Genomic DNA, 27,710 nt, shown 5'->3' with positions numbered 1-27,710 from the left:
AATCCCTCCTGTTCCACACAGAACTTTTATTTTACACTGAACTTTTGGTACCTCAGCTGTATCATTTTACTGTCAGTTCACATGTGTCTGCTTTTATATAAATCTGTAGTACAGACATAACAAAAACACATCTGGAAGCAGACCAAAACACATTAGGAATCAGAGTCCCTTTGTCATGTGATAAACCTCTGAGCAGTTACTGGATAAAAATAACTACCTGTTATAATGCAAAAGGAAGATCCAGCATCATAGAAATATAAATTTAATATAGTTATATTTTCTGTTAGGAAATAAACTTCATACCCAGCTGTTAAACCTACAGCTGCAAGTCCAAAAAATGTGCCAAAATATTTGAGAAATTCGCGTGTCCAAGCAATCTGCATGGCTGTTTGTCTCTCTCTCATCTGGTTCTGCATCAGTAGCTGCCTTTCCAGCTAAAGAAAGAAGAGAGGTTAAAGAAAATTAAGTCATCTGTTTTCTATAAAAACTGAATCAATCTCTAGGGAGGGGTCTATAGAACAAGTCTGATGAGGAGCAACTGAGGGAACTGGGGTAGTTTACCCTGGAGAGGAGAAGGCTTAGGGGAGACTTATCGCTCTCTACAACTACCTGAAAGGAGGGTGTAGCAAGGTGGGGGTCAATCTCTTCTCCCAAGTAACAAGCAACAGGGCAAAAGAAAATGGCCTCAAGTTGTGCCTGGGGAGGGTTAGATTGGATATTAGGAAAAATGTCTTCACAGAAAGGGTTGTCAAGCACTGGAACAGACTGCCCAGGGAAGTGGTGGAGTCACCATCCCCGGAGGTATTTAAAAGACATGTAGATGTAGTGCTGAGGGACATGGTTTAGTGGTAATTTGGTAGTGCCAGGTTAACGGTTGGACTTGATGATCTTACAGGTCTTTTCCAACCAAAACAATTCTGTGATTCTATAAATCCAAAACACTAACTCAGAAGGTTTCTTTTTTGTTCTTTTATTTAGTCATTCATAGCTTTTCATTGAGATTGAATTATTCTTCAGTAATAACTCAGAATAGTTTATACCAAGAAAGCATTTAGGTCAATTAGCGAATGCTTTAATGCAGAGTCTTTCTAATGCTGCTTCTCAAGGTTAAGAAAACCAAAATACCAGTGTTAGGTTTTGAGAGCTCCCTGAGTCTTAGCAGCAATCCCCAGGTTAAGGTTCTCTGACCTTTGCATTTCCATGGTCTTCCAAAGGGTACCATCAAATTTATTCTGCTTGATTTTAATTTAGCTGATAGTATCTTTAGAGTCAATCTTGACACCTCTTTGCCCTTTGAGGACTTCTCTTCCTTGTGATGCATCATAAAGCTATTAACTCTTTCGAAACACCGTCGATTACAAATATAGAAAAAACAATGCAAAGATACCAGATCTTTTAAAGATACTGGAATACATACCAAAAGTCCATGAGAACTGTAACTAAAATTAAAAACAATAATGCAAAAAGTACAATCATAAAGTATATTCACATATCAAAGTAGAACTTTCTATGGTGCACAAGATTAAAAAAGCAGACTATTAGATTTTTTTAATAAAAATTACATGCCTCATCTAAACATACTAGTATAATTCTATTAAATAAAGGTAAATTTACTATTTCTTAAAAGTTCCTCTCTACTGTATGGAACACCAAAAAAAGAACAATGGTCTTTCCTCCTTAGAGTGATGCAAAAAATAAGAATTGTGCCAAAAATAAGCAGTCTGAAACCTAACTACGGAACTTAATTAACACAGTAAGAAGTCTGCTTCTTCCCATTAATGTTTGTAACTCATTTTTTGGGAAAAAGCAGAGTACCTGAGTTGGTATATCTAGCCTAGCTAACTAAATTGCATAAAAAGTCCAACAACGTACAGGAAACAGAATACCAGCTGCCTAAAAAAACTGTATTCTAGAAAAGAAAGAACAAAGAGAGAATTCAGAAAGTTCTCTGCTCATGCATCTATAAAAGTAATTAAATCTGTTCTTTTCTACTGCTTTCTAATTCAAGAATAATTTAAAGGATTTGTAATGACTTAAGGTTTCCACCCATTTATTCATCTCCATTACCATTGATTTAGCCTGAACAGAACAATTTCTGTTAAATTGTTACTAATTATTTCTTCAGACTATGTTGATCTTGCTATCTTATTTACAAGCTCATTCAGTACCTAGATAGGTAGAATTAATTTTTTAGACAGCATAATAAAAAAAGGACAGATCTAATTACATATAATTGCACACAGTAGGAAAAACAACATTCGCTGTAGTCTCACAATACTGTTTCATCTGTTTCTCTTTCCTCAAGACTTACATTGCAATTGTTCTCACAAAAAATATCAACAGGCTCTACCTTCCTGATATCTGTAATTTTCAGATTGCTTTTTTCAGAAGAATAAATTATACAATGGCTGGCAAACCACTTAATAAAATATCAAAATAATTAGATTTTATTTTGTCACCTATAAGACACTTGGAAATTCTGAAGTAAACAACTACGCTGCCCTTTAATTAGCCCCATTGTGGTCCCCGGTATCCTAAGCCTGGTAAATTGCTGAGGGTTGATGTGACAAGATAAAATAGTGACATGTAATATTAATTTAATGATCTCTATTTTCCCCTTCAATTTTGATTATGTGTGTAGTTTGCACATGTGTGAAAAGTATTAAGAGATGCTTTGTTTGCCTGTCAGCACAGAGAAGGAACCTACGCTTCCAAGATGCACAGTATTACCCTAAATGAGCTTCAGTTTGAAGAAGTACATGGGGAGGAAGTGGGACAAGGATATGCTGATGAAATATAGGTCTTGCTAAAAGGAAACAATGGAGAAGAAAAACAGTTTAATATGCACAGAGTGTAGAAAGAAGTAAGCAATGGATTAAAAAGAAAGCTGTAAGTTTAAATCTACAAAAGTAAACTAAAGGATCCTATCATGAGTTCTTTAAAAACAAACAAAAACCAAAAAGCCCCGCACACAAGTTATACTTTGATAGCTCTTTAAAATCCAAGTATTGAAAGAAAAAGATTATTACTAAGTCAAAGACACTAAGGTCAAACAAACTCTTTGCTGTAGGAGCATGTCATATCAAATTTCAGGAGCCCAAGGATACTTTCATGTATATCTACAAGTAATTTATATAAATAATTTAGTATAAATGAAAACAACTTGTTTTGTGTATTATAAACAGCAGCCATATAACATAATCAAACAAAATTTCATGTTCTTTTCTAAGCACAAGGATCTTTTTTTTTTTTCCACTTAAAAAAACTAACCCTCAACTTTCTACATGATAACTAATCCAAAAATAAGGGGGACACACACATAGAAAAATGCTCATAATTCCCTTCCTTTGAGCAAACTTCTTCAACGTGGATGTAAAATCTTACCTAGATGAAACACAATACTGTATTTAAATTCATTTCTTAAGAGAAGACGTGTTGGAGGAAAACTTTAGACTGATGAATCTTAGAGATGAGAGTTTTATGTGTACATTGAGAAATGTGGCATAGCCAAGAAAAAAAGGTTTCAGAGGAATCTTAATGCACAGAAGACAGTAAAAAGTAGATCTAGTGATAATTAGCTAAATTAATAATGTAATTCTTGCTATTACTGAAGTTGCATGACGTTACAATGAACAGTTTACTATACAAGATCTATTTTGTCCACAAACTTAGAATACAGCACCAAGAAAGCACTGAAATGTTTTTAGGGATGGTAAGTAACCTACAGTACTGCTGCAGAGATTTGTCTTTAAATCTGTTTTTATTAGTCATAAGTTATATGGAGAAAATCTAATAACAACACACAAATATCACTAAATGTGCTCCAAAATCTCTTTGACTCCATGCAATCTTATGCCAAACCCAGGAATACCTCTCCCAATTGCCAGAAATGCCCTTTGTTCTGTCCTTTATTCTGAAAAAAGTCTTCCTTCTTGCTTTCCATTTCCAAGATCAGTTTTGTGACTTGGCATAGTTTCATCTTGCCAAACCAAAAGACTACGGTGCTGTAGCGGTAGGACTGCAGTGGGAATCTGCATAATGAAGAGACTTAGTCAAAGTGTTTCAGGGAAATTCCACACTGACTTCAATGGATTTCAAGCTTTCCTTAAGGAAAAGGAAACGGAAAACTGGGCAACAGCTATGGCTAAAGTTGTCCCAGAACACACTGTTTCATTGCACAAGTTAAACTTACTGAAATAACTGCAGAAAAAAACAGTTTGGAGTACGCCTGAGCTCTTTTTAGAGAGCACCTTAGCCACTGCACTGCCAAATGACTTGGGTTAATGCTGTCTCACATTCCACACGTGGGTTCCAGCAACGTGTGTTCAGCACAGCAGGGAACACCCCTCTGGCAGACTCTGACAGAGCAGACATAAGACAGGGCACCTAGCGACCCTGTGTCACCAAAGACTGCTTTAACATGTCCCGACCCAACAACTGAACAGCTAAATAGGTTTATGAGCAATGTTTGACACTAAAAGAGATATGCATTTAAATGAATTTTGGATGCTCTAAGTTGCAAAATTAAGCACCTACATGGGCACTCAAGCAACTTCTATGTATCTCAATCTTACTAAATTTTAAAAAATTCAGGGGCAATATCCTTGTGCTTACCCACTTAACATGCCAATCTGAATTGAACATCTTGAGCTCTGACAGTTTTGAATGACCAGGATAGCCTGATATGCTGACTTTACACTGAAAAACTATTGGTAGAGCATAAGGTGGAACTATTACATCAAGATTATGTTAACCTTAAGCAAGTCAGGATTTGAAAGCAGATCTATATAGGGAAGTCCACCACAAAAGATGATTCCAAATTAGATGAAAGATAAAAAAACAAATCATGTTTGACTGCAGTTCAAATCAATATCCCATTTTCAGCTGTTAATTTCATAGTAATTGTGTCTTATTTTCCTCCACATGTGTTCTATTGAAAATGCCAGCCACGCTGGGGTAGTGAAAGGGTGGAGAAGACTTTTGGCCTATTAACATGCAAATTTTATGAAAAAGGCCAAGTCCTACTCTCTTAAGACTTATTTTGCAATGACATTTAAAATGACTTTTTTTTCCCATTATGGCAGATCAGAAGCAAGAATTAAGAACAGAAGGTATTAATTTTACTGCAAACCATAACTTCATACATAGAACTTTACAGGTGATAAGATTAAAAAAAATGTGTATCATTCAACTTAGCAGAAGTGTGCTGTAGCTTATTTAGAATAATCTCACTGATGGCAGAAGTTGATTATTAAGGAAACAAGCCACAGGTGCACATCATACACATCAGGTGAACAACAGCTCACCATCCAAGTGCCATGTCATAGGGAATAAATTCTATTTAATTTTAAATACATAAGCCTTCCATCTATACAGCCATAAAAAACACCACTAGGGTCTATTTACTCGTAGTTTTTATGCAAGCATAGTCATGTAAAGAGTCTCAGGTGCAGATTTACCACGGGAGGAAGGGAGATACTGTAGTCTTCCCAGACAGATTGCTGGGCGAGATACAAGAGAGATGAGGTTGGGATATGGATGAATGGGTACACAACCAAGTGAGCTTTTCTATTACTGTCAAGAAATCACATCCTACAACAATCCGACCACGTTTTATAATCACATATACAAGTACAGTTGGTATCATAATCTAAAAAAACCTACACAAATTTCTGTGAGTTTAATTCCATAATTAACAAATTTTTCTTAAATGGCTAGAAACTTCTTTACTGGTAATAAATACCGACCATGTAATTTTAAAATTTAAGTTAAGTGGTTTCATAATAAAAAGGGTCTTAGTAGCAAGTAACATTTTATATTTTATAACACTCTCAGGACTACCCAATTAGAAATAACTTTCCCATTTTTCTTTAAATACAGCTAGTCATTTCTCAACACCGTATGAGAAACTGTAAGGGCCGATTAGTATTTGAAGTCTGCCACATACCAACTGTTATAGTAAAAGGAAATCAATCTGACAAAATGAAACATGACAGATGAAGCGAAGTGAGGCAGAGAGGGAAAAGGTCAGTTACTGTGAAACTGATAATGCTAATAAACTAGTCAGTCGTAACCATCCTTATCATTTCTATTGACTATTCTTCAGACTGTTACAATGATGTCAAACCATAGAAAAGAGCATTTATGCCATTATTTCATTGATTAAAATACAGTGGGAGAAAATTCTCATCTGAAATCATTTAATCAACTTTGACAACTTGCAAAAAAATAAACAGTTCTCTCTGAATTACAAGCCACATCAGCACTGGCAGATAAATTGGAAATTTCTGATATTTTAGACTCTTAGCTTGTTTTCTCTCTTTCTTTCTGCCTTTCTGTTTCATGTTCAGATGCTGTAGGAAGGAATATATGTTACTTTGGTTTTTGTATTAAGGTGACACACAAAGCAAAACAAATGGGATGTAGGGTGGTGTACAAAAGCTCAACAGAAATGGAAAGCAGAATCAGTGCAAAATGCTTTCTCTTAATTGTTTATGTGTATTAAATACAATTTCTTTGATGTATTTTGTGCAGGTCAAGATTTACCTGGAGAGACAAAGACATAGTAACCACCCCTGGGTAAAGCCTCTGTTTGCAACCTGATGTATTTAATGGCTCTCCTGGCAGATGCGCTGTTTTCCCCAACCCCTCTAAAATACTGAGCAGGACAAACACTTGGCTTAAGCAGTAGGGAACTGTATTTCATGTCACCATCATTAAGACGTAATTATGCTGACAGCCTGGTAAATAGATATTCAGACAGAAAAGGAATTGATCTACCTTGGAAGGAGTTATCAGCCATGTAAATATATACCGTGTCTGCTTAAGTTGTGAAACTCACTATCTAAATGTAAGAAAAGAGAAACATGAAGAAACTGTTGGAATAGCCTTACACTGATGTTAAAAGAACCTCCAGTTCTGTCACAAGCTAATCTCTTGCATATCTGTTATAGGCAACAGCTAATGTGCCTGTAATAGAAGGTTATTTTCACTTATAGTTTTTCAATGATTAGAGACTCTGAAAGCATTCTTTAAACAACTAGTAACTTCTAACTTTTGAGTACTCAGAGGCACAATGAAAATAAGGGTTAATTTTTAAAAAATGTGACAGTCACACATACAAAAATCTGCAAATCACTTACAAAACACATATAAAAGTTGGTGTGCAGGCAACATAGCTAAGTAACTTCACAAACCTCTTGCAGCAGCAACGCACCTGATATTTCATAAGCAGATGAAAGATTAAAGCCTTATGTGACTCGTCCTAGGTGTCATCCTTCCTAATCAATGTTCAAAACCAGGAGCTGCAGCAATCAGTTGCTTAGCAAAAATAAATGGAAAATAGAATAGCGATACCTATGTTTACACCCCCATTGTAAGCCACTAGAGTGTAATACAGAGATGATAACTTGTAATAATTATGCAGTGTCTGCTTGCTTCTATGACCAGCATGCACACATAAGTGTCAGGAAATGGGCCTCTAGATCAAACAGTTAAAATAAATCAGACTTAAATGTTTTATCCTGCTGCTTCAAAGCTTGTTTGCAAATATTTTTCACATCAAGTACACAGAGCAATTAAAACTATTAGCACTGCAAGAAACTACACTCTCTAAAAATAAAACTCAATTTTTAAAGCTTCCAAGTGCAAAGACACATTACAAAATATTTACAAGCTAAGACCTATCATAAAAAGAAAAGGGTCTAACAATATTAGCCTGAAGCCAGAATGCTTGTTAAACTGCCCTGAAAAAAAAATCCTTTATATTCCTGTTGTTGTCAATAAGTTACTGGAATTACATGCCATATAGAAAGAAAATAACATCAAAAGCACCTAAATCTATTTGATGTTTTAAGCTGTGCAAATAAGAGGCTCAGTCCAATGGACTGTGGTACGAAAGTAAGATTTCTTGGCAGTAACCTAGCATTTCCATGCTTCTCCCATGTGCAACAAAAATACAACAGAGTGAAGAAGGGTGTTCTCCACCTGCATTTAATAATCTTATCTACAGAGCAAGCAAAGTTTTAAGGCAGTTATCAGTGTTCAAAATTCTCAGGAGTTTTATATAAGCTCTATAAAGACAAACCAAAGTCATTGGATAGTCAGTTATGTCAAAAACAGGTGTCCATGGTGTAAGAACGGTAAAAAAGATCAAGCAGTGTAAGGAAAAGAGTTAACATTACAATATCAAGTCATTTCAAAATCCGACTAATAACCGCATAAGAATTATTATTATTTGTTATTCCCATCCCCTAACAATGCCTCTAGGTACGCTCCTTGTGTGTCTCATAAACCTGTTTTTAAAAAAGAAATGAAGATTCAGAGCATTGAATCAAAAATAAAAACCAGAAGCAGTGGCTGTAAATTGATATTGCTGTATGAAAGGGTGTTATAATACCAACAAAACCTGCAAATATGATGTTTCTTCCTATCCACTTCAGATTCTGACTTGCAAAATTAACATGGCTCTCTTTACACCATTTGTGTTACGGAATTAAAACAGGTATAAGATCTCTTTAACTTATCCATTGTACCTCCTGGACTCTTATGAGTTCTGCTCAATACAGGGCTCCCCCCTGCCCCCCTTCTTTTTTTCTTAAACTTAGCATTCAAGAAATAGCATTTCATAGAAAAACAAGTAAATGGCCAATTTCAACTTCAGTGGACTTAACAGCAGAAGACTAAAATGGTAGATTTGCTCTACTAAGAAGGAAGGAACTACGGAAAACTCATAGCGTTAAAGGCATTTTTCCTTCTGAAAATGCATTTTTTCTTTGAAGTCAGTTAAATCCCCCCAACGAACTAAGCCTACAGGTGTAAGGCTTAGCTGCTGGTGCACCTCCAAGCAAGACAAAAATTCTACCTAAGCAAGCTCCATTCACAACAATGTGTACCAGGCACAGATATTCCCCAGCAAAAAGACTGGTAGAACTGGAGCAATCTGTCTGGTTTGCATCTTTTCCTGGTAGAGCTTGGATGTTAGAAATAGCTATTAAAATCTCCTCTTTGTAAACGACCACATTTATTTCTTTACAGTGATCAGGCAGAGCATACAATCTCCCACCTAATACCAACCAAACTGGCTTTTTTCCGGCGAGATAGATTGTTCTAATCTTCCTCAGTACCGATATCATTCATCTTGTTCTGTTTCATTTGATGCACGCAAACTAATAAGGATATAGAATTGTTACCAGAGAGCATTTATTTCCTGAATTAAGCCCAGATCACCGAAGGGGCAAAACAATTTTTCTAATGCTTCAAGACAAATGCATTAGAGATGCCATAAGCGCTACTAGTATCTTGTCAATAGAAAACAAATCTAGCGATTTCCCACCCCAAAGGGAGAAGGATGGTAGTAGTCCAGAAAGGAAATCTTGCTTACATTTTACTTCACACAGAAGAAAGGGAACAACTGTTTTAATTGTAATGGAACTGTAAAAAAAATCATTTTGACCAATTCTCAGTGAAAACTTTAGAGAGGAAAAAGTTACGGACTTACAAAACCTTGCAGAAAATTACTCAGTGTCTAAGACATTAGGAAACATTCATGTTTTCAGGTATCATTATGGAGATGGCTGATCTTTTATCAACAAAGATAAGTTGGCAAATCAGTAGATGGAAAGAATGTCATCACACAAAGTTTTATTAGGCACACTCTGTAGAATGCAGCCTATGCAGAATCATGTGTCAGTTCTCTTTCTTTTTTTGATCAATGAAAGTGATAAAGCATGAAAAAAAGTTTTACTATGCAGAAAATCATTGGCATTTTAACATTAGCCTTTATTCTTCCTGCGAAGAGTCAAAATAAAGCACACATATGCCTTTCAACAGCCATCTCATTTTATAATCAACTGATAAATCATCAATAGTATGTTGACTGAGTAATGGATTAATTTAATTTATTAAGAAAAAATCCAACAGAATCCCACAACAATATTTGCAAATATACTTCATCTTCAAACAAAACAGAGAGCACCTCCCTCCACCCTTACTCATACTTTCTTATACTCTCTTTTCCATTCCTACTTTTAGCTCATTACCCAAAAAGCACCCTAGGATAAGGGAAGGAACACGTAAAAGATACAGGTCCAAGAACAAAATGATAGGCTTATTAGGTCAATTCGTCTCACCTGTCTAAGATGGATTACTCTTTGTCTACTACATATCAAACACACATTAATATTTTCCCTTTTCAAAACTTTTGTTTTCTTCTCTGATTTTCATTAACATTTTGCACTTGTCTTTAGGTTGAATTACTAAAACAGAATGTGGCACAATGTCAAGTTTGTCATAAACCTCCTACTGACCTACCTTGTAATAGCATCTTTCCATTCTTAATGTGTTTTTAATTTAACTGAAATAAAAATTATGCTCCTAAAACCTTCTTCTCAAAAGCAAATTCCCAGCTAGGGCTGAAGGAGATCATCAAGCTGCCTGATAAATAAGTCAGATTTTCCTCATCTCTCCCTCACAAAATTCTCAGTATCTGAAGTAGTGAAGGAAGTTCAGCTATGTGTTAGGTATTAATATATCCTAAGGACAGAAGAATCCATTATTCAACTCAAATCTCACAAACCCAATAACTTAAGGAAGGTGTAAATATTTGTATAAAAAACATGTATCTTCCTAACTATGTAGGTGCAAATATTGCTTGTACTTAATCTATGCTAAATGAGTAATCTCATTTTTCCCTTGAACAAATGTTTAAAATGTTTCAGCTGTCTCTTTCGCTATATCGCATCCCACATGTTACCACAGCAACTTCTCTTTCTTAAAAAGTAAGAACTTCAAAAACCACGAGGAGGATAACTAGATTATCAGATATTTTGCAATAAGAAATAAACTCAGAATTCCCATTGAATGGCTTGAACTTATTTCATACGGGGCATATATAAACCTTACAGTTGTTGTGTACATTTGCAAAAAGACATTAAGATGAAAACCAAACACCAATAACAAACAGCTGTATAATTGAAGGTACAACATCTTGTAACCTTTGGTAGATAAAAATCTCCCTGGTAACACAATAATAGTATTCACACAAAACCCCAGTGTTAAGTCCTGAAAAACAGGTGTTTTCTGTATTTAAAAAAAATAATAAATTATTACACTTTCTTATGTGTTCGAGCTGGTTAAAAATTGTAAGGTCAGAAAAGAGATGTTGCTAAGGAAGAAATAGCATTAAGTGCAAAATAAATCTAGAAGAAAGAGTTGTTACATATTAGCCAGCCCCCAGTTAACTGGACCCCCATTCTGTTCAGGTACTTCAGCTTCTGTGTTCACATAGTCATGAGAATAAGGCCAGAAAGCATATTCAGAGGTCCTTTAAAGTTAGCCTGAATGCAGGGAGCTGAAACAGACATTTAGTTATGCCAATCAAGACCACCAGTGACAGATTTCACTGCCTTTCTTAGTAACCCGTATAATGACAGTTAAGCACTCAAAGTCTCCTAATATTTATCCCAATTACTGCTTGCTTGCTTTTGTAATGGAAAAGATTTTATATCTCTAGAAGGATGTATGAGAAAAATAAGTCGATTAAAAAAACATCGCCAACTCACACAAACTTAAATTTCCTAACAGACGTGTTTATAGCAGGAGACAAATACGATTTTGTCATCCTTTCTTCATAGGTTCTAACGCCTTGATTACTCTTACTGCTATGTTCTGAACTTCCCACAGCTTGTCTGCTCATTAAAAGAAGCATCAAAATCTTTTCCCAGCAAAGTCATCAGTAGTGCAAATTGAGTAATTTTATCCCCTGGTTAATAAATCCACAAACACATTTGCTTTTCACAAGTATCAGGGCTGTTGATTCAATTTATACATCAGTATATAAATATATATATTAAAAATATACCAATATTTATACACAAGTATATAAAACCTAGGTATTTTTTAAGCTCCTGAAGTCTAATCACTTACACTTGATCAATTGATTTAACTTTTCCTTCTTGGATATAATGCTCTGGACTGGTATTTATTCTATTGCTTATTATACCATTGCCTATTATTTCAGGTATTTTCCAATTCATCAAGACAATCAGAATACTAAACTAACCCTCCAATCTAAAATTTTACACAAACAACATTTCACTGAATTATGGCCAGATTTTATTTTGAGAAACTGCTGAGTGTCTGGATATAAATTGAAATGTTCTGGTCCTTTTCCATCACTTACAATAGGTCTGACTTTATTTCTTTACTATTATTATTACTTTAATTTAGAAAAAAAAAATCCAATATAATTTGGTCATAAGACATGGTCTATTAAGAAGCTTGCTGCAGGGTACTTCTATACTTTCATTTCAGATTTAAAGACAAATTGTTGAACACGAAAACTGCCTTGTTCCTTTCATTTACTGCCATTCAATGCAAACCTCTTAGGCAGTACAACCCTGCCAGGAAAGTAATGCAATCATGCTATGTTCTGCCTCTAACCAAGTGCTGACAGTGTAGAGGAAAGAAAAAATATTATATTAAGTTGCATTTACCTATGCTTTCACTGAGTTTTTGATAGTTTTTCCAAATACAAATACTTTTGTTACACATCTTTTGTAACATCAAATTACAGTCTAATGAAATGAATGTTTACACATTAACATTACAATAATGTTCCAAAGCTTATTCTTATGAGATTGAGAGCATTAGAGCCATTTGCACACATAGAAAAGAGTCAACAGCAGTTTCATATCAAGCTGAATCATGAATGCATGTGCCATAGCTTGTACATACAGTGTAAAATGCATACATCTTTCTCCATAGGCAAGAGCTGAAGAACAGATGAAAGCACAGAACACTTAAGAGTCATTTTCAGAAGCAGAAATCTTGTGATTTATCATTTGAATGAATTAAGTTATTTCTGCAGGTACAGAATATGCAAAAATCAAACGTGTTTTGGCATTTCCACGCTGTGTCCAAGAAAATGTTTTATTTACAGAGAAACTGCTATATTCTTTTTCATCTTTAAAAAGCCAAAGTATGCATTATTGCACTGGAGGATGAGTTTCCCTAGCAATGTTTTATACTATGTCCTCTGCTACTCAATAATTTTCACTAACTGCGGAAAAAATGCCTCATTTTTATTTTCTTTATTATTTTGCATCACTGCCAAAGCTTCAAAAGGAGCTGTTAAAACAAAGAAGGGGAAAACAAACAAACAAACAAACAAACAAACCAAACCCCACCACTAAGGGTAAAAAAATAGAGAAAGGAGCATAAATGTATCCAATTAGGTACAGAACTGTGGAGGAGCTTCAATACCACCCGTTGGCCCTGATTAGAATAGGATAATTTAGTCTTCCCATGGCTCAAAATGAACCTCTATGACATTGGGGACCCCCAAAAGGGAAAAGATTTGAAAAACAAGGAGGGGCTGGCATGGATTTTCAGAAAAGAAGATGTAATTGCACTGCATTGTCAAAATAGAAAAATCAACCTGTACTTATTTGATATTGGCATTTTTTTCACCAAGAAGTATGGAACCTTTCCCATGCCTACACAGGGAGAAAGCCTATAAACTCCCAAAGACTAACTGCTATGAAAGCAGATCTATGGCTGTTTCCTGGCTATCCAATATTACCTGGGGAGAAGAATGCACTTTACAGTCTGACATAATAAAATAGGGAGAGAGGAGGGATGGCAGGAGAATGGGAGTGAGACTATCCAGAGATTCATATTGCAGACAGGAGGTTATAATCAAACATTTTTATTATGGGTAAATATAAGATTTGTCAGAAGTATATTATTTTCCTAGCCTGTTTATTTTCTCAAAGGTTACGTGGCTCCCAGCAAAGATTAATTTGGAGGATTATCTCTGACTCCCGAATGCAATTATGCTTTTCCACAGAGCAAATTATCCTTTTGTCTGATAAGGAATTCTCTTGCTGGGGAAAAAACCCCAAACTCAACCAAACAAAACCCCAAATCACTCTGAACTGCTATCCCAAGACAACAACAATAAAAAATCTGTTAGCCACAGAAACAATGATATGCCCTAAGCACTAACTAGCCTATTTTCTTTCCAGCACTTTCAGTGATTTTTGGCTCCTCCTGTATTACTTTATCCTCAAACTTACATTTTTCAAGAACTCCAGTCCTGTAGTCTTCCACTCTTAGCAGTCTGATCTGCCCCTGAAAGTCTGGCAGAGCCAACCTGCTGTAATCTTAAAGCAAGACTTTTTTACAAGTTTTGCTTAAATAATGGTTATAGCTTTTTACTGGAATTTTGACTGATTTATGTATGCGCTACTGCTGAATAAGTAACATTAAGCAGTGCTGGGGAAACTTACCTGTGAATACAGCAATATGTGTTATAAAACTTTCCAAATATACAGGAGATTATAGAATTCTCTTTCAAGTAAAGTATTCCCACAGACAACCAGATTTTTGCTTAGTTTTTGCAATCTAACATGCAGGGGACAGAGGCTTTAATTCTGAATTTCCTTCCTTGTGATGTTACTTCTGTATCAGTATCATTTACACATACCTAAAGTCTATCTAACAACTGTCAGTTAAAAGTTAGACCAACTCACAGCTTGTTTCAACAGATTGCCGCCATGCATGTGGTGCTCAACAGGAGTGCAGACATCAAACAGTAACTTATCATAATTCTTGGTCTGGGAAGAAGGAGACATGAGGAATTCCTACCTCACAGGATCCATAAAATAAAGTGGGCCACAGTCTGTGCCTGCTTTGATGGTGGTCAAAGCATCACAGAAAAACTCAGGTTGGACAGGACCTCAGCAGGTCCTGCTCAGAACAGGGTCAGCTACATGATCAGACCAGATTGCTGAGGGCTTTATCCAGTCAGGTCTTGAAAACATCCAAAGATGGGGGTTGCACAGCTTCACTGGGCCTCTGCTCCACCGCTGAGTTGTCCTTGGGGGGCAAAAGGTTTCTCCTTATATTCAGTCTGAACTGCTCCCCTCGTCCTTTTTCAATGAATACCCACTATCTCTCACCCTCCTGCAATCCACTGTGGTGAACACCCTGGCTCTGCTTTCTTGATAACCTCACAGTTGCTGGGGAGCTCCTGTTGGATCCTGCACTCAGAAGGGATCCTTCTGCAGGCTGAGTAAGTCCAGCTCACTTGGCTTCCTCTCAAGAAGTGATCAAGCCCTTGACCATCTTGATAGTCTGTTGCTAAACTTGCTCCTTTTCATCTACATTTTTCTTATACCAGTGGAGGAAAAGGGGGGGGGGGGGAATGGATGCAGTATATAAATGCTTTTAACAAAGCACTGAACAGAAGGCAACACTCATTTTCCTCAACCTACTGGCTGCACTACTGCTTATAAAGCCCTCCCTGTTGGTCCTTTTGGCTCTCTTTGCTGCCAGGGCACACTGACGGCTTATGATCCGGTTGCTGTCTTCCAGTGTCCCTTCCAGAGTCGCTCCACATTTGTCAGCCCCCAGCCTGTAGTGTTGACAGGGTCTGTGTCTTTCCAGGGACACTAGGAGGAGATTGTCCTTAAACATATCAGCTTTCCTGAACTCCTTTATCCTCCAGAGCTGCTTCCTATGCCATCTCACCTACTGTTTCCCTGAATAAGATAAAATCTGCTTTCCCAATGTCCAGGGTGTGCTCTATGCTACCTGCCTTCCTCCACCCCCTCAGGACCCGTATCTCGCCACCACAACTAAGATTGCCTTTGGTATTACATCCCCAAATCAGTTCTTCCCTATTTGTGAATAAGAAACCAGCTGTGCATGAGCCATGGATGGCCCATCCAGTACCTACTTGTATCAGTTATCCCTCACTTTTTCCAGAAATGTACTCAATTGCTTATCTCCTGCTTTATGGCCCTTCCAGCAGATGTTAGGGAAACTAGTCTTGTAAGAACCAGAGTCAGTAATGCAGAGGCTTTCATCACCCTCATCGGTGGTTTGCAGCACGCTCCCACCAGTGTCATGTTTTGTGGCCTCTCCTCTGATCTGAACCCACAAGCTACTCCTTCACGTCATGGGCTGCCCTTCCCCTTGTCTTTCCTACCTGTCTTTCCTGAGGAGCTTGCATCTGTTCATTACTTCCAGTTGCATGAGCTGTCCTACCACATCTCAGTTATTACCAGGATGTTGCAGTTTTGGGACCAGAAACAGCTCTTGTTCTTCCTGCTTGTTGCTCTGGCTCTGTACATGTGTACTTGCGCATGTACAGACCTTCTTTTTGATCTGACCTGCCCTCATTTACTTCACTTCACCAGGCAGTCCACTATACAACAGATTTTTCTCTCCCATTCTCTGACCAAAATCAGTGGTTTTCCTTCTCCTCATTGCTTTTTGTACAGCTTTCCCACAACAGTATCTAGGTGAAAAGTTCAATAGCTAGACAACATCAAAAGAGTGCTTAATCCCTTAGGTATGATTGTTATACATAAAGATAGCACAAACAAATCAGTCAGACACTGTTTTCTCATTTTGGTCATCTCATGTTAAAACAAAAAGATGTAACAAAACTCATCAATTCAGATGTCATTATTAATGACATTGTAAGCTAATATATGAAAGAGCAAAAAGGCTAGTCATTAAAGGACTCAGTGTACCACCAATGCTTTGTGGAGTTTCAATGAAAAAATTCTCATTAAGTAAGAAAACACCTTGTACATTGAGGTATAATTGAAAACAGTTACCAAGGATTTAAAAAGCTACAAGGACTTAATTTTTTTAATTTCACAGACTAGAAACCACTGCTTACTATCCAGTATTATTCCCACACACATCAGAATATCTTCATGTCATTCAACTCTCATAATACCACTGGAAAAATAACCCCAAAAAACCCTTATAAAACAAAATCTCAGCCTCCTTCTTTGAAGGGTTACCTTTTGTGTAGTTCACTGAGTACTTACAGACTATATACAGGAAACCTGGGAATTGACTTGATTTCCCCTGCCTAGAGTTTCCCAAGCAAAGCAAGGAAAAGCAACTTTTTAGAACCAAAAGTGACATTACCTTTATAACAGCAGGGCATAAACTAAAATCTAACCTGGGCAGGGGTTGAGAGGGGGAGGGCTAGGAGGGAGTGGCATAGTACTGAGTTGGTTGGGTTCCATTCAAAACAAAAAAGCATTTTTGATTCCTCTATATGCATGAGAAAGCTTGGCAAAAATTTCACAGGAGAGCTTAGGCTTTTTTATGTCTATACCCTAAAGTAAAAGTCTTTAAGCTGCACTTAGAATGTCTTTTACACATCAGCACAGAAATATTCTTCTGTAGTGCAAAGTTAATTTAGTAAGCTTTGCTCTATATAGTCCCAGAATCTAATTCATTAACAGTAGGAAATTAAATTTTAAATTTTAATCTGCTCTGTTGCATGACCTTCTAAAACGATTTTGCTTCTTATCACTCTAAATAACACTACCTACAGATTATACAAGGTTGTTTTAATATTTTTTAATTATTTGAAGACAATGTACTTATATTATGCACTAATCACACTTAAGCCTGTCTTATCACAATAAAGACTTTAGCAAGCCTCAAAGTATGTGAATTCAGCCAATTTCCTAAAAGAAAGTGTTCTGATCCACACTGAGGAATGAACAATCACCCACAAATATTGCTGCATTCTTTATTGCCAGTTTCAAAATGTGTATCTTTTTCCAGGTTGCCTTGTACATCTGAAAATGGCTTTCTTAGTAAATAGTTATTGAAATAGCTTTTTCAAGGTATACACTTGGGTTGTTGAAAAAAAATGGCAAGGAATAGAAGTCTAAACAGAACAGAAAGTACAGAACATAGCACTTGAACAAACGAAATACATGAAATTCTTGCTTTTAATTGTGTTAAGAGCACCCACACAGCTCATGAAAATAAATAATCTACTATAAATGCTCTGAGACCTGGAACCTCCTCTTACCCATTCAGCCACACCAAAAACACTTAGCAAGGCCATATGCTAGGCTTTGAGCTGTAGATCTGATATACTAAGTGTTTGGAAAGAATTTTGCAAGTTACACTTTAAGGAGCAGACTCATGATAAAAATGAAGCCTCAACAAACTTTTACCATAAACAGTCTCCACTTGATACAGACTGGTATTTCATTCTGGAGCCAGACCAAGACAATACAAACAATTGACAAGTCCTTCAGTATCAAGGCAAACTGACAGTTGAGTTTTTATTATTCTTCCAAGAAGCATTAAGACACAATTTACAAGGCCACAATCCCTTCTTTTCAGAGTTATCCCAAGAAGAGTATAAAGAAAAAAAAATATGCACACAACTTTACAACATCTTTTAACTTTCTCTTATTCTGAAGTAGTTGACCTGGTTTGGGTGTCATCACACATCACAGCAACTCTAAAACTGACCAAGCTTTAGCATCCATGAAGCCTTGGGATTTGGAGGGGTCTTTATCAACCTCTGTCATGTTACTCGCCCTCCTATCTTTGCAACGGTCTCCTTCCAACCTACAATCCTCCACAGAGGATAAGTCAATCACTGAACAGCTTTGTATATTCTCTCTATTCAGAGGAGAGCTTATATTTACTTCTTTCTTAAAAAAAAAAAAAGTAAAAAAAAAAAGTGTTCTGTCATGGAAACTGATAGCACAAAAATCCTGTTCCAAACAATTTACAGAAACTTTATGATTTCTCCTCACCACAAGGAGCAGGAGAAGCCTTCACAGATTCTGACTGTGTCACCAACACCTGCTGTGTTTTGTTCCAGGTCCTCGAAGATTTACTAGTTCATTTCTGAGCAGTGTCACACCATCATTGCTAGGAGGGATAGGGAAAACAATTTTGATGACTTCTTGATCCACACCAATTGGCTTGGAGTAACAATAGTACCCTATTCCCTCAACATTATAATCATGGGGCACTACAAAGTACATTCAGAAGCTACAAAAAGCTCTAAGAGGTTTCGATCCCACATGTTGTTTCAGGATAGATTTATGTTTCAAACAAACTGGTATTTTTTAATCTCTCATAGAAAATACGTTGTATGGCTTGAAGTGGAAGTTTCTATTTTATTAATAAATATGACAATTTTCAGAGCAACGTGGGAGAACTGATAGCATCCAGATCCCAGTATTTCACCATAAGAGAGTATCTAATGCTTTTACCTAAGCTATTTCATTCTGGTCCTAGCATGACCTAACTTCTCCAGGTATTTACAGTTACAATTTCTGTCTAAAAGGAAACAGATCAGGCTATAGTATTTTCCACAAATAGCCTGAAAGTAGTTTGGGTAACACTAGACTCCAGACACATCACAGCTTTTACTCACATACAGAAAAGACAACTGGCAGTGTTGTTCCTTACACTCTCCCCAAGCTCAGTGCAGAGCCATTTTCTTCCAGAAAATGCTGATTTCTTCCAGCAGATGATGAAGCAAGTCTCCGCTTTAATTTCATCATCATTCCCTCTAACTGAAAACCTTCCTGTCATTTGGATTTCCGAAAAACTTTCAGGGTAGGAGGGGCCCCTTCGTATAAGGGCAAAAAACCAAATATAAATTGTTTGTACACAAAACTTGTGGTTGCATCTGAAAAACATATAACACAGCACACACAGAAAATGACATTTAAAAACCTTGCAAAAAGTTGATTTTCTTTAAGCAGTTATGAGCTATCTAGTATTTTATTATATCATCTCTCCTTATGCTATCTTTCTCCTTCCTAGCCACATTTTCAGTGTCACCTACAGATTTCCGTTTACATGTGATCCTACAAAACCTACTATCTGCATACTGCTTTGAAAACTAGAATATGCCATCTACTGGCAACTTAATAAATTGGAAGTTCATCCATCACTTCTTCATAAATTTTAAATTCACCTGTATTCAATTTAAATGCAAATTTAAAGTGACAAACTTCAGCTAAGTTCTTCAGATTGCATTCTAGCATTTAGTATACAAACAAGTTACACATCATAAGGTACCTAACAACAAATCAGAAAGCTGTAACTAGTGCTACGCTGTAAGTTCTGTTCAGCACAACTTTCTGAACCTTAGTCCAACTGGTTTTCCTTCTTTTCCTCCGCTGCTATTATTTTATGAGAGGGAATAAACAATCCCCTATGTCCTATTTAGTCTAAAGTTTCTAGAACAATAAACAGCTGTGTAATGGCTTCCTAGCACTGTGGAATAACTGCAGCTACCTAATTGAACCTAAAGAAACAGTTATTGGAAAGATTTTGTATAGTGGAAAAGCTGAAACATATTTAACCCATATTTTAAGAGAACAGCATCCATGTGTTAGTAACCACGCTGTTACCGATTCCCTTTAATGTTGCTTAATTCTGCAGTAGCCCAGCTGTGCTTCAAGACACTGTTCGAGGTAAGTTTCCTTTTTTTTTAGTATTTTTAGGGTCTGGCTACCATAATGGTAGTTTCCACCTCTCAAACTTGTTAACACTGACTTCTGAGGATGTTGCTAGATCCAGAGAACAGGTGCTTTACACATCTGAACATGCTGTGTTAGAGGACCACACCGGAACTGGTTGAGTGGGCAAATGTAGCACCTTTAACCCTGGCAGGGGAGCAAACCTCGGCGGGCGAAGCCGCACGCCGCCTAGCCCTGTGCAGGCCGTGGATCACCTTCCTCCGCACCGCCGCCGGCGTATGCGTTACCTGAAGCCGTGAGTTCATCAGCATAAACTCCTGCTGAGCTTTCAGGCTGTCGTTCATGGACTTCGAGAAGATGAACCCCATCGTGCCCTGAAGCGCAGAAGAGACCAGGCAGGTGAGGCCGGCGGCGCGGCGTGAAACGCGGGCGGTTCACCGGAAGGCCCTCCTCGGCCTCGCCCTCCGCCGCCGGGAGGAGCCCGCCCCGAGGCGGGGGCGGCGGGCAGGCCGCGGGGCAGCCCGACGGGCGGCTGGGACCGCCCCGCGGGGGCCCGACCGCTCCCGCGAGCCCTCAGCGCCCGCCTCAGCTGCGCGGGCCACCCCCTCACGCCCGGCGGGCCTGTCCCGGCCGCGCCCGCCTCCCTACCAGCGGGGGCCCCCCGCCCTGCTCCCGGCGGCCACCGGCCCGCTGCGGTGTGGCCCGGCCGCCGCCTCGCCTCGCCTCACCTCACCTCCAGGAAAGGCGCACGATCAGGCACGGACAGAGGACAACGGCTGCGGCCGCCTCCGCGGCAGGTCACCGGCCGCCCCGCCCGCGCGGCCCGCGGCCGGCGATTGGCGGGCGCCGGTGGACCCGGGCGGGGTTTCAAGGGCCGGCGGCGGGCTGAGCCGGTCGGGGCGCTGCGCCGCGCCTCGGCCCGCGCCTCCCGGCCGGCCCCGCCACTGCCCGCTGCGGCCCTCGCGCTGCGCCGCCCGGTGAGGCGGGAGAGGAGGACAGGGCGCGGCGCTCCCTGAGGGAGGAGAGTCGGAAGCGGCTGCGGGCGAGCGGCAGCGCCTGTACGTGCCTGGGCGGCTGGCTGCTGTGGTAACGCGGCCTTTTTTTTTTTATTGTCTTTTTAAGCTAATTTCAAGTAGACGCCCTAAATCCTCCAGCAGTCTGGAAGAACGCGGTTCCGTTCGAGTGGGGCCGGTACCACGTATGGTCTTGGCGGAGGGGTGCCGTCGTTGTTGAAATGACGTTAGAGGTTTCAGGCGGCTTCGGAACCGAACATGTGAACCAGCGGCGGGTTTCCTGCTGCTTCTTGCAGCTGAGGTGGGTGGGTGGGTGTTAAAAATGCGCTGGATGGAAAATGCCAACCCCGCAGTGAGCTGTGTGTCATCTTTCTGCCTTTTTTTGTTTGGGTGTTTCTTCCTCCATAGAAGCTGTCCCGAGAAGATTGCAGGGACTCGTCTCCACGTTGAATGTCTGCACAGGCCCTGGCGGGTTCGCAGATCAGGCATGATGCAAACGGGTACTAAGGTATCAATTAGCAAAGAAAGAAATTAATAAAATGCCTGTGGCGCTTAGGTGTCTTGTCTCACTCTGCCTTTTGTCGCGTGTCAGAATGTTTTCATGGCGTCATCATAATTAAAGGCTGACTTTGAAATCCAAAGAAATTAAATTTTCATTATTAAAGTGTTGAGACAAAAATTATGCTCTGTCAGTTGCCTTTTAAAAAAGTGATACAGATATTGGATAGGATTCCCAGGCTTCTTTTGGCACTGAAGAGTATCTCATTAAAGTTTCCACCACCAGTCTGTGAGAATATATGGCACCTCAAACACCACCTCGTAGTGGAATTTGACATTTCACCTTACAACAATCTTTTTCCAGAAAAGTTCAAGATTCAGATGTCGTCAGTGTCACTTTCAGACACTTACATCTGCTAATGTCTTGACCTGCAAGTGATTCTTGTTGTTAGTATTAATTTTTTACATGCATATTTTTTTGCATGGGGTTTTTTTTTTGGAAAAAAAAAAATTCTGAGAAGACAGCTATCTTCCCATTTTTCCTCCTTCCTCCATTTTTAATGGCAAAGCAAAAATAGGATAAAAGTAAGGAAAAAACCTCAATATTTTTATATTGTGGAAAATTGCTTAACATTTTTACTTCAAGTCTTTCCAAGAACTTGAATATTTTTTGTGATATTTTGAAAATGCCTGTGACTTTTAAAAGTATTTAATCTCTTGACCACACATAGTTTTAGTTTGTAAGGAGATACAAACTTTGAAAACATGATGGTAAGATATATGTTCAGCTCCAGAGGTTTGACAGACTAGGCCATGTCAAACTTTCACTGCCAATTTACAGTATAGAGTAAGTGTTGATTTAACAGCTTATAGATGTAAGCACTTGCAAGGATGAAGGTATCTGGCCCAAGACCTTTAAAAGCGAGGGTTTTGCCCACAGTTAATAGTTTTACTGAAGGTATTGTATTGCTCACTTAAATAAAAATCCCTGTATAAGTCTTGGTTATAACTAGCTGCCAGTCATAGAAAAGGAACATTGAAAAGCCCTGTTTCCAGGGGGTTTAATATTTGCATAGGGTTGTATCAAAACACTCTCTGTCATAAAGGTACAGTGAATGACAGCAACAGCCGGGGGGGGGGGGGAAGAACAGAGAAGCTGACTTAAAAAATGACAATCCCGTGAAGAGAACTGGAGGATGCGTTGCACTGCCTGTACTTCTATTCTAATTACCTGCAATCCAAGAAGGTAGTAAGGTTTTGTGGAAGGGTACATGGAAGTCTGTTAGATACATGAGTGATGTGGTGGTTGTGTGAAATGTTATGAAAAATGGAGATTAGCATATTTATGGGAAAGAATTGAAAAAATTAATAAACTGTGGCGTACTGAGAAGGAGGGAGAGAGAAATGCTGTAAGAAAAGATCAGAGAGTGAGAAGGTGGAGGAGGACAACAAAAATAACTAATAGATTAAATTATGCCCTGCTGATAACAGACCTGTCCACCCGTGAGCAGAAGAATCCATCCTCCAAGTGCGTTGGAGTGGTGACTTGTGTGATGAACACGAAGGTGGCACGCAACTGCCTGAGGTCTTGTCTGCTAGTGGTGCAGCAGAGATCCAGGGGACAAATTTCCTGCTATACTCCAGCTCCGCGCAAGATGGCAGTACTGCACTGGCTGCCACTGACAGATCTGTCTAATTGGGCTTCATCGGAGAAAATTGTGGTTGATGGGTCTCTCCCTGGTAAATTTAAGAGAACGTAATTTTACCTCAAAGCAGGTTACCAAAGATATCATCCACTTGCACCCACCGGGCCCCTTGCAGCCAAGCAAACTGGTTTGGTCTGTCCAAATTTCTTCTTTTCTTGAGCGGTAGACCTCTGTATTGCAGCTCTGGTAGACCTCTGTATTGCAGAGGTCTGGTTTCTGTGGAGGGGTTAACATGATGGGGCAGCAGGTTTCAGTAATATAAGAACAGAGAACAGGGGTGTCCTGGTTTGAGGTAAAACGACCAATTTTGTTCCGTAACTTTGCTTCTTAGCTGGGCCTCTTCTAACTACTGAAATTAATAGCATATTGTGCAGACACTGTTCACTCTCAGAGTGATCAGGCCTATGTTTATAGCTGATGCCCAGGCATGGAATGCAGGGAGCCTCTTGCTTATACTTATTGCTGTAACACCCAAGGCCAACCAACTTTGTTACATGCCCCATTGGAGGGTCAAAAGTGGAAAAGCACAGTGAAGTCCCACCTGTAGGGAGGAGAGGACAGGATTTTTGGTTGTGGTACTTTACCAAAAAAATTAAGTAACTTAAAAATGGAAATCACTATAACTTCTGCCAATGCAGATGTTTATTGGATAAGATAAATATGATTTTTACATCACGGAAAGAAAAAGGAACATAGAAGAACATCCAGAAGAAATGTTTGAAAGCAAGCGAGCATTCTTTCTCTTATCTATGTAGTTAATATATTCTCTTATGTAGTGCACTTGGATGAATCAGTTTGAATTTTACCATAACGATTTGTGTGTAAACCAATTCATTATCTACCTCAGTTTCGTAATCCAGATTGAGAAGGAAGGAAATCATGCTAGAGATAGCCTGTAGAATGAATATTTAGAAAGAAGGGTACCTATGTCTCAGTCTGCCTGATTGATTCCATGAACTGAAAAGATTACCTACAAAATTAAATTCCCAAACATATCAACAGTCTCCAAAATAGAACAGCAAATGCTTGTTTAATACCTTATAACTTGAAAGCTGCTGGATCAAAATAGTTAAATAGTTTGAAAGAGATAAAAAACAATGCCCTAAGTTTGTAGTCTTTAGCAAACTGATTTCCCAGTTTTACTGGTGTGTATCTGAGTACATTAGAAGTGTACTGACTATAGACATGAATGACTGTAAGACTTTTATAACCCCATGATAATTAATTCTATAACTTGTGACACTTATTTTTATTTTGGGAATGAGTATTCAGCAAAACCCCCAGATTTCTACTATCTTACGTTAATGACAAAAAATGATTACATCCTTGAAGATTTTTGTTTTTTGTTTTCCTCTTACTATTCAACTTTTGAAAAAAGGAAGTGTGTGAATATATATAGATATGTGAACTTTGAAAATCCAGGCACGTACACAGAGGGAATATAAACCTTTAGCTTTGACACAGCATTTTTTGTTTGTAGTAAGGGAAGTCCCAATGTTATCTAATCCTCTTAGTTAACTAAAGTATTTATCAGCTTAGTAAACTTGCTATTAAACTAGAAGCTTCCTCTTAATTCTGGGAATGTTTTTTGCAGTCATTTGTTGTTCTTACTGGAAAGAGACTTTTCAGACTGGTTTGTTGCTGTTTTGTCTGGTTTTGTGACTGTTTTATAACTTTATGTACACTACCTAGCTGTATAAGCAAATTTGCCTTTTAGAAATGTTATTTTTATTACTAAACAATTTAAAGCTTATTCAATATTAGCTGAATAAGTTGTACTGGTTACCTTCATGTCTGGCACCAGTTCCCATGACTAGCGTGCCCCTTTTCTCAACTGCAAGGAGAAAACTGGATGGGTAATTTTCATTCCTACTCATCAGATTCCTGATTTTTTAAAATCAAAAGCCAAAATCCATTGTTAACTTAGGTGGTGAAACGTGCAACTGGAGTGGAGTGCACTGGATAACAACACGTGCAATTGCTGCTGCTTAATAATTCCCAGGGATAATGATTGCTCAGTTCATAATTGCTCATTTTGGTTTTCTGTTTGGAAAAGGATTCCTGCATCACAAGTGCTGCAAATGCTAACCAGTTGATACCCACTCCCGTGATCTGATTCTTTTCTTCCTTTCTAGTGAGATTTGACTGAGTCTTTATTAGAAGGTGTTTTCTTCACTGTAAGAAAGTGGAGAATAGAGAAGTGTTTAACATTTCTTTTTTTTGTTTGTAGTGTCCTTCTTGTGTTGCCACATTTTGTTAGTCTAACAGGGCCCTTCAGTATCTGACCATGCTTCATACCATTAGACAGGTTCCCTAACACTTCTGGAATAGAGTTTGTGGAGGTTGCTGTCCTCTTCTCTATGGTATATGCAGAGGTCACATGCACTGTTGCTGGTATCACAGTGGGCTCTGGTTACTCTCTACAGCAGTCCCTGTGGATGTTAGAAGGATTTCCAGAGAACCAGATGTGCTCTGAGGCATGGTCTAGTCAATAACAGTTGGTTACACCTTTTAGCCCTTCTGGTGATGAAGGCAGCTTCATAAAGCCAGGTGTTAACTTCAGTCACCGACCTTCTGTTTGACCTGCAGTCTTTAGATCCACAAAATCATCTTACAGGTGTAGCACTGCGTATTAAATACCGAATGTGACCAATACACAAACTACATATGCTGGGTATGCTACAATACACTGTAAGTACTACAACTAATCCCTGTAGTCCCAGGGAACTGTTGTTACCGTGTAGCCCTGTCATACTGTACCTCCATTCCTAGCCACAGGCAATAAACTTTGTACTGAGTTTGTCAGGCCTCAGGACGAAGGTTTGTCAGGCCTGCTCTATCTAAACTTTTCTTGACCTGCCTGCAGCTTAGCGTTATTTGGCTTGCCTCTGGCAGCAATTTTGCTAACTGATCAGTTTTCTATGGCTAATTTGTTTTATTTTTGTTATCTTTGCATGGTGCCACCATGATTTTATGACTAACTTAATGATGTAGTGTAGACAAATGCAGGCATGGTATGATAGCAAAAAAAATCTTAGTTTTATATGTAAGCTCTGCTTCCCCTTTGTCCGTAAACAAAACTTTAAGTGGACCTGTCATTAAGCTTATTCTTAAGTGGACCTGTCATTAAGCTTAATCTGATTCTTCCTTCAGCATACTGAGGGTAAATGCACCTTTTTATACAGTTCCATCAAGACACTTGTTTGAAAACAGGGGAGATATGCAGCAAAACCAAATGTGGCTATCCAAAGCTGCTTTCATGTGCTCCAGAAGCCTCAGGAAGGATGCAATCATACTGTGCATAAGCTGCTCTTAGTTCCCAGTATGGAAAATATTTCCATATTCTATTTCCAAATCCCATTTCCATATGGAATATGCAATAAGTTTCAGTAATTCAAATATTATTGAAACTAAGGCTTGTCTCTAATGTCAGCTTCAGCAATAAAGTGCAACTAAGAGTATACACCAATAACAGAGCAGGGCATCTATTAAGGTTGGGGTAGGCATCAATCATTAATTCAGTAGACCAACAAGAGGAGCAAAGGTAGGAAGATGAATTTCTGTGCAGAAAATAATACATAACTTTCAGCTACAAATAGTAGGTTTGCAGGTGTAAATTCAGCAGTGAATTTGCAGGTCAATGCATAAATATTGTTCAGAGCATACAACAGAATACAGTAAAGCATTCCAGCTATTGCATTCCAAATCCAGCTCTGTGTCTTTTTGTTTTGAAAGGCATGCAGCACACAGAGAATGGCACTGTGATTCTGGCTGAAAGGAACAGTTCTGTGTGTCAGGGCAATCCAGCACATCTGGCAGCCCATGAGAGGTGAGGCTGCCGGAGCCCCATGTCCACACGTCCAACCAGTATGAGCTGAGCAGGTATTCCCAGTGGGCACATGTACACAGAACTTATGTGTACACCATGTTGTACACACACAGCCAGCCACACAGATAGAATCATAGAATCATCTAGGTTGGAAGGGACCTTTAAGGTCATCGAGTCCAACCATGAACCTAATGTTGCCGAAACCACCACTAAACCACGACCCTGAGCACCATGTCTACCCATCTTTTAAACGCCTCCAGGGGTGATGGCTCAACCATTTCACTGGAATGACACAGACAGACACACAGAGCACTCGTACAAACAGTATCAACAGCTTCATCCTGTTCCTTTCTCTGGCTGAGCAGGACAGAGGTCTGCT

The 27,710-nt window shown here is 38.7% G+C and overlaps 1 protein-coding gene across 3 annotated transcripts in view; it reads right to left on the bottom strand.

The window, feature by feature from the left end:
* Positions 1 to 21,081, bottom strand: part of PLGRKT (plasminogen receptor with a C-terminal lysine) — a 29,308-nt gene extending 8,227 nt beyond the window's left edge. Inside the window, exons 1-3 of one of the 3 annotated variants that reach the window (XM_082497877.1) lie at positions 21,014 to 21,081; positions 20,573 to 20,659; positions 304 to 434 (exon numbers count right to left, since the gene is read on the bottom strand). In XM_082497877.1, coding sequence (XP_082354003.1) covers positions 304 to 434; positions 20,573 to 20,653 — 212 coding nt within the window. In that variant the 5' untranslated portion in view covers positions 20,654 to 20,659; positions 21,014 to 21,081. Of the gene's footprint in view, positions 1 to 303; positions 435 to 7,216; positions 7,321 to 20,572; positions 20,660 to 21,013 lie in introns of those variants that run through there. The other 2 variants (XM_082497878.1, XM_082497879.1) reach the window with 2 other exon arrangements.
* Positions 21,082 to 27,710: the final 6,629 nt, after the last annotated feature.

This window comes from Vanellus vanellus (assembly GCF_965231255.1).
Source record: "Vanellus vanellus genome assembly, chromosome: Z".
NCBI classification, from domain to species: Eukaryota; Metazoa; Chordata; class Aves; order Charadriiformes; family Charadriidae; genus Vanellus; species Vanellus vanellus.
The sequence above is the reverse complement of the archived record's forward strand: the minus strand, read 5'-3'. Positions and strand labels throughout refer to the sequence as shown.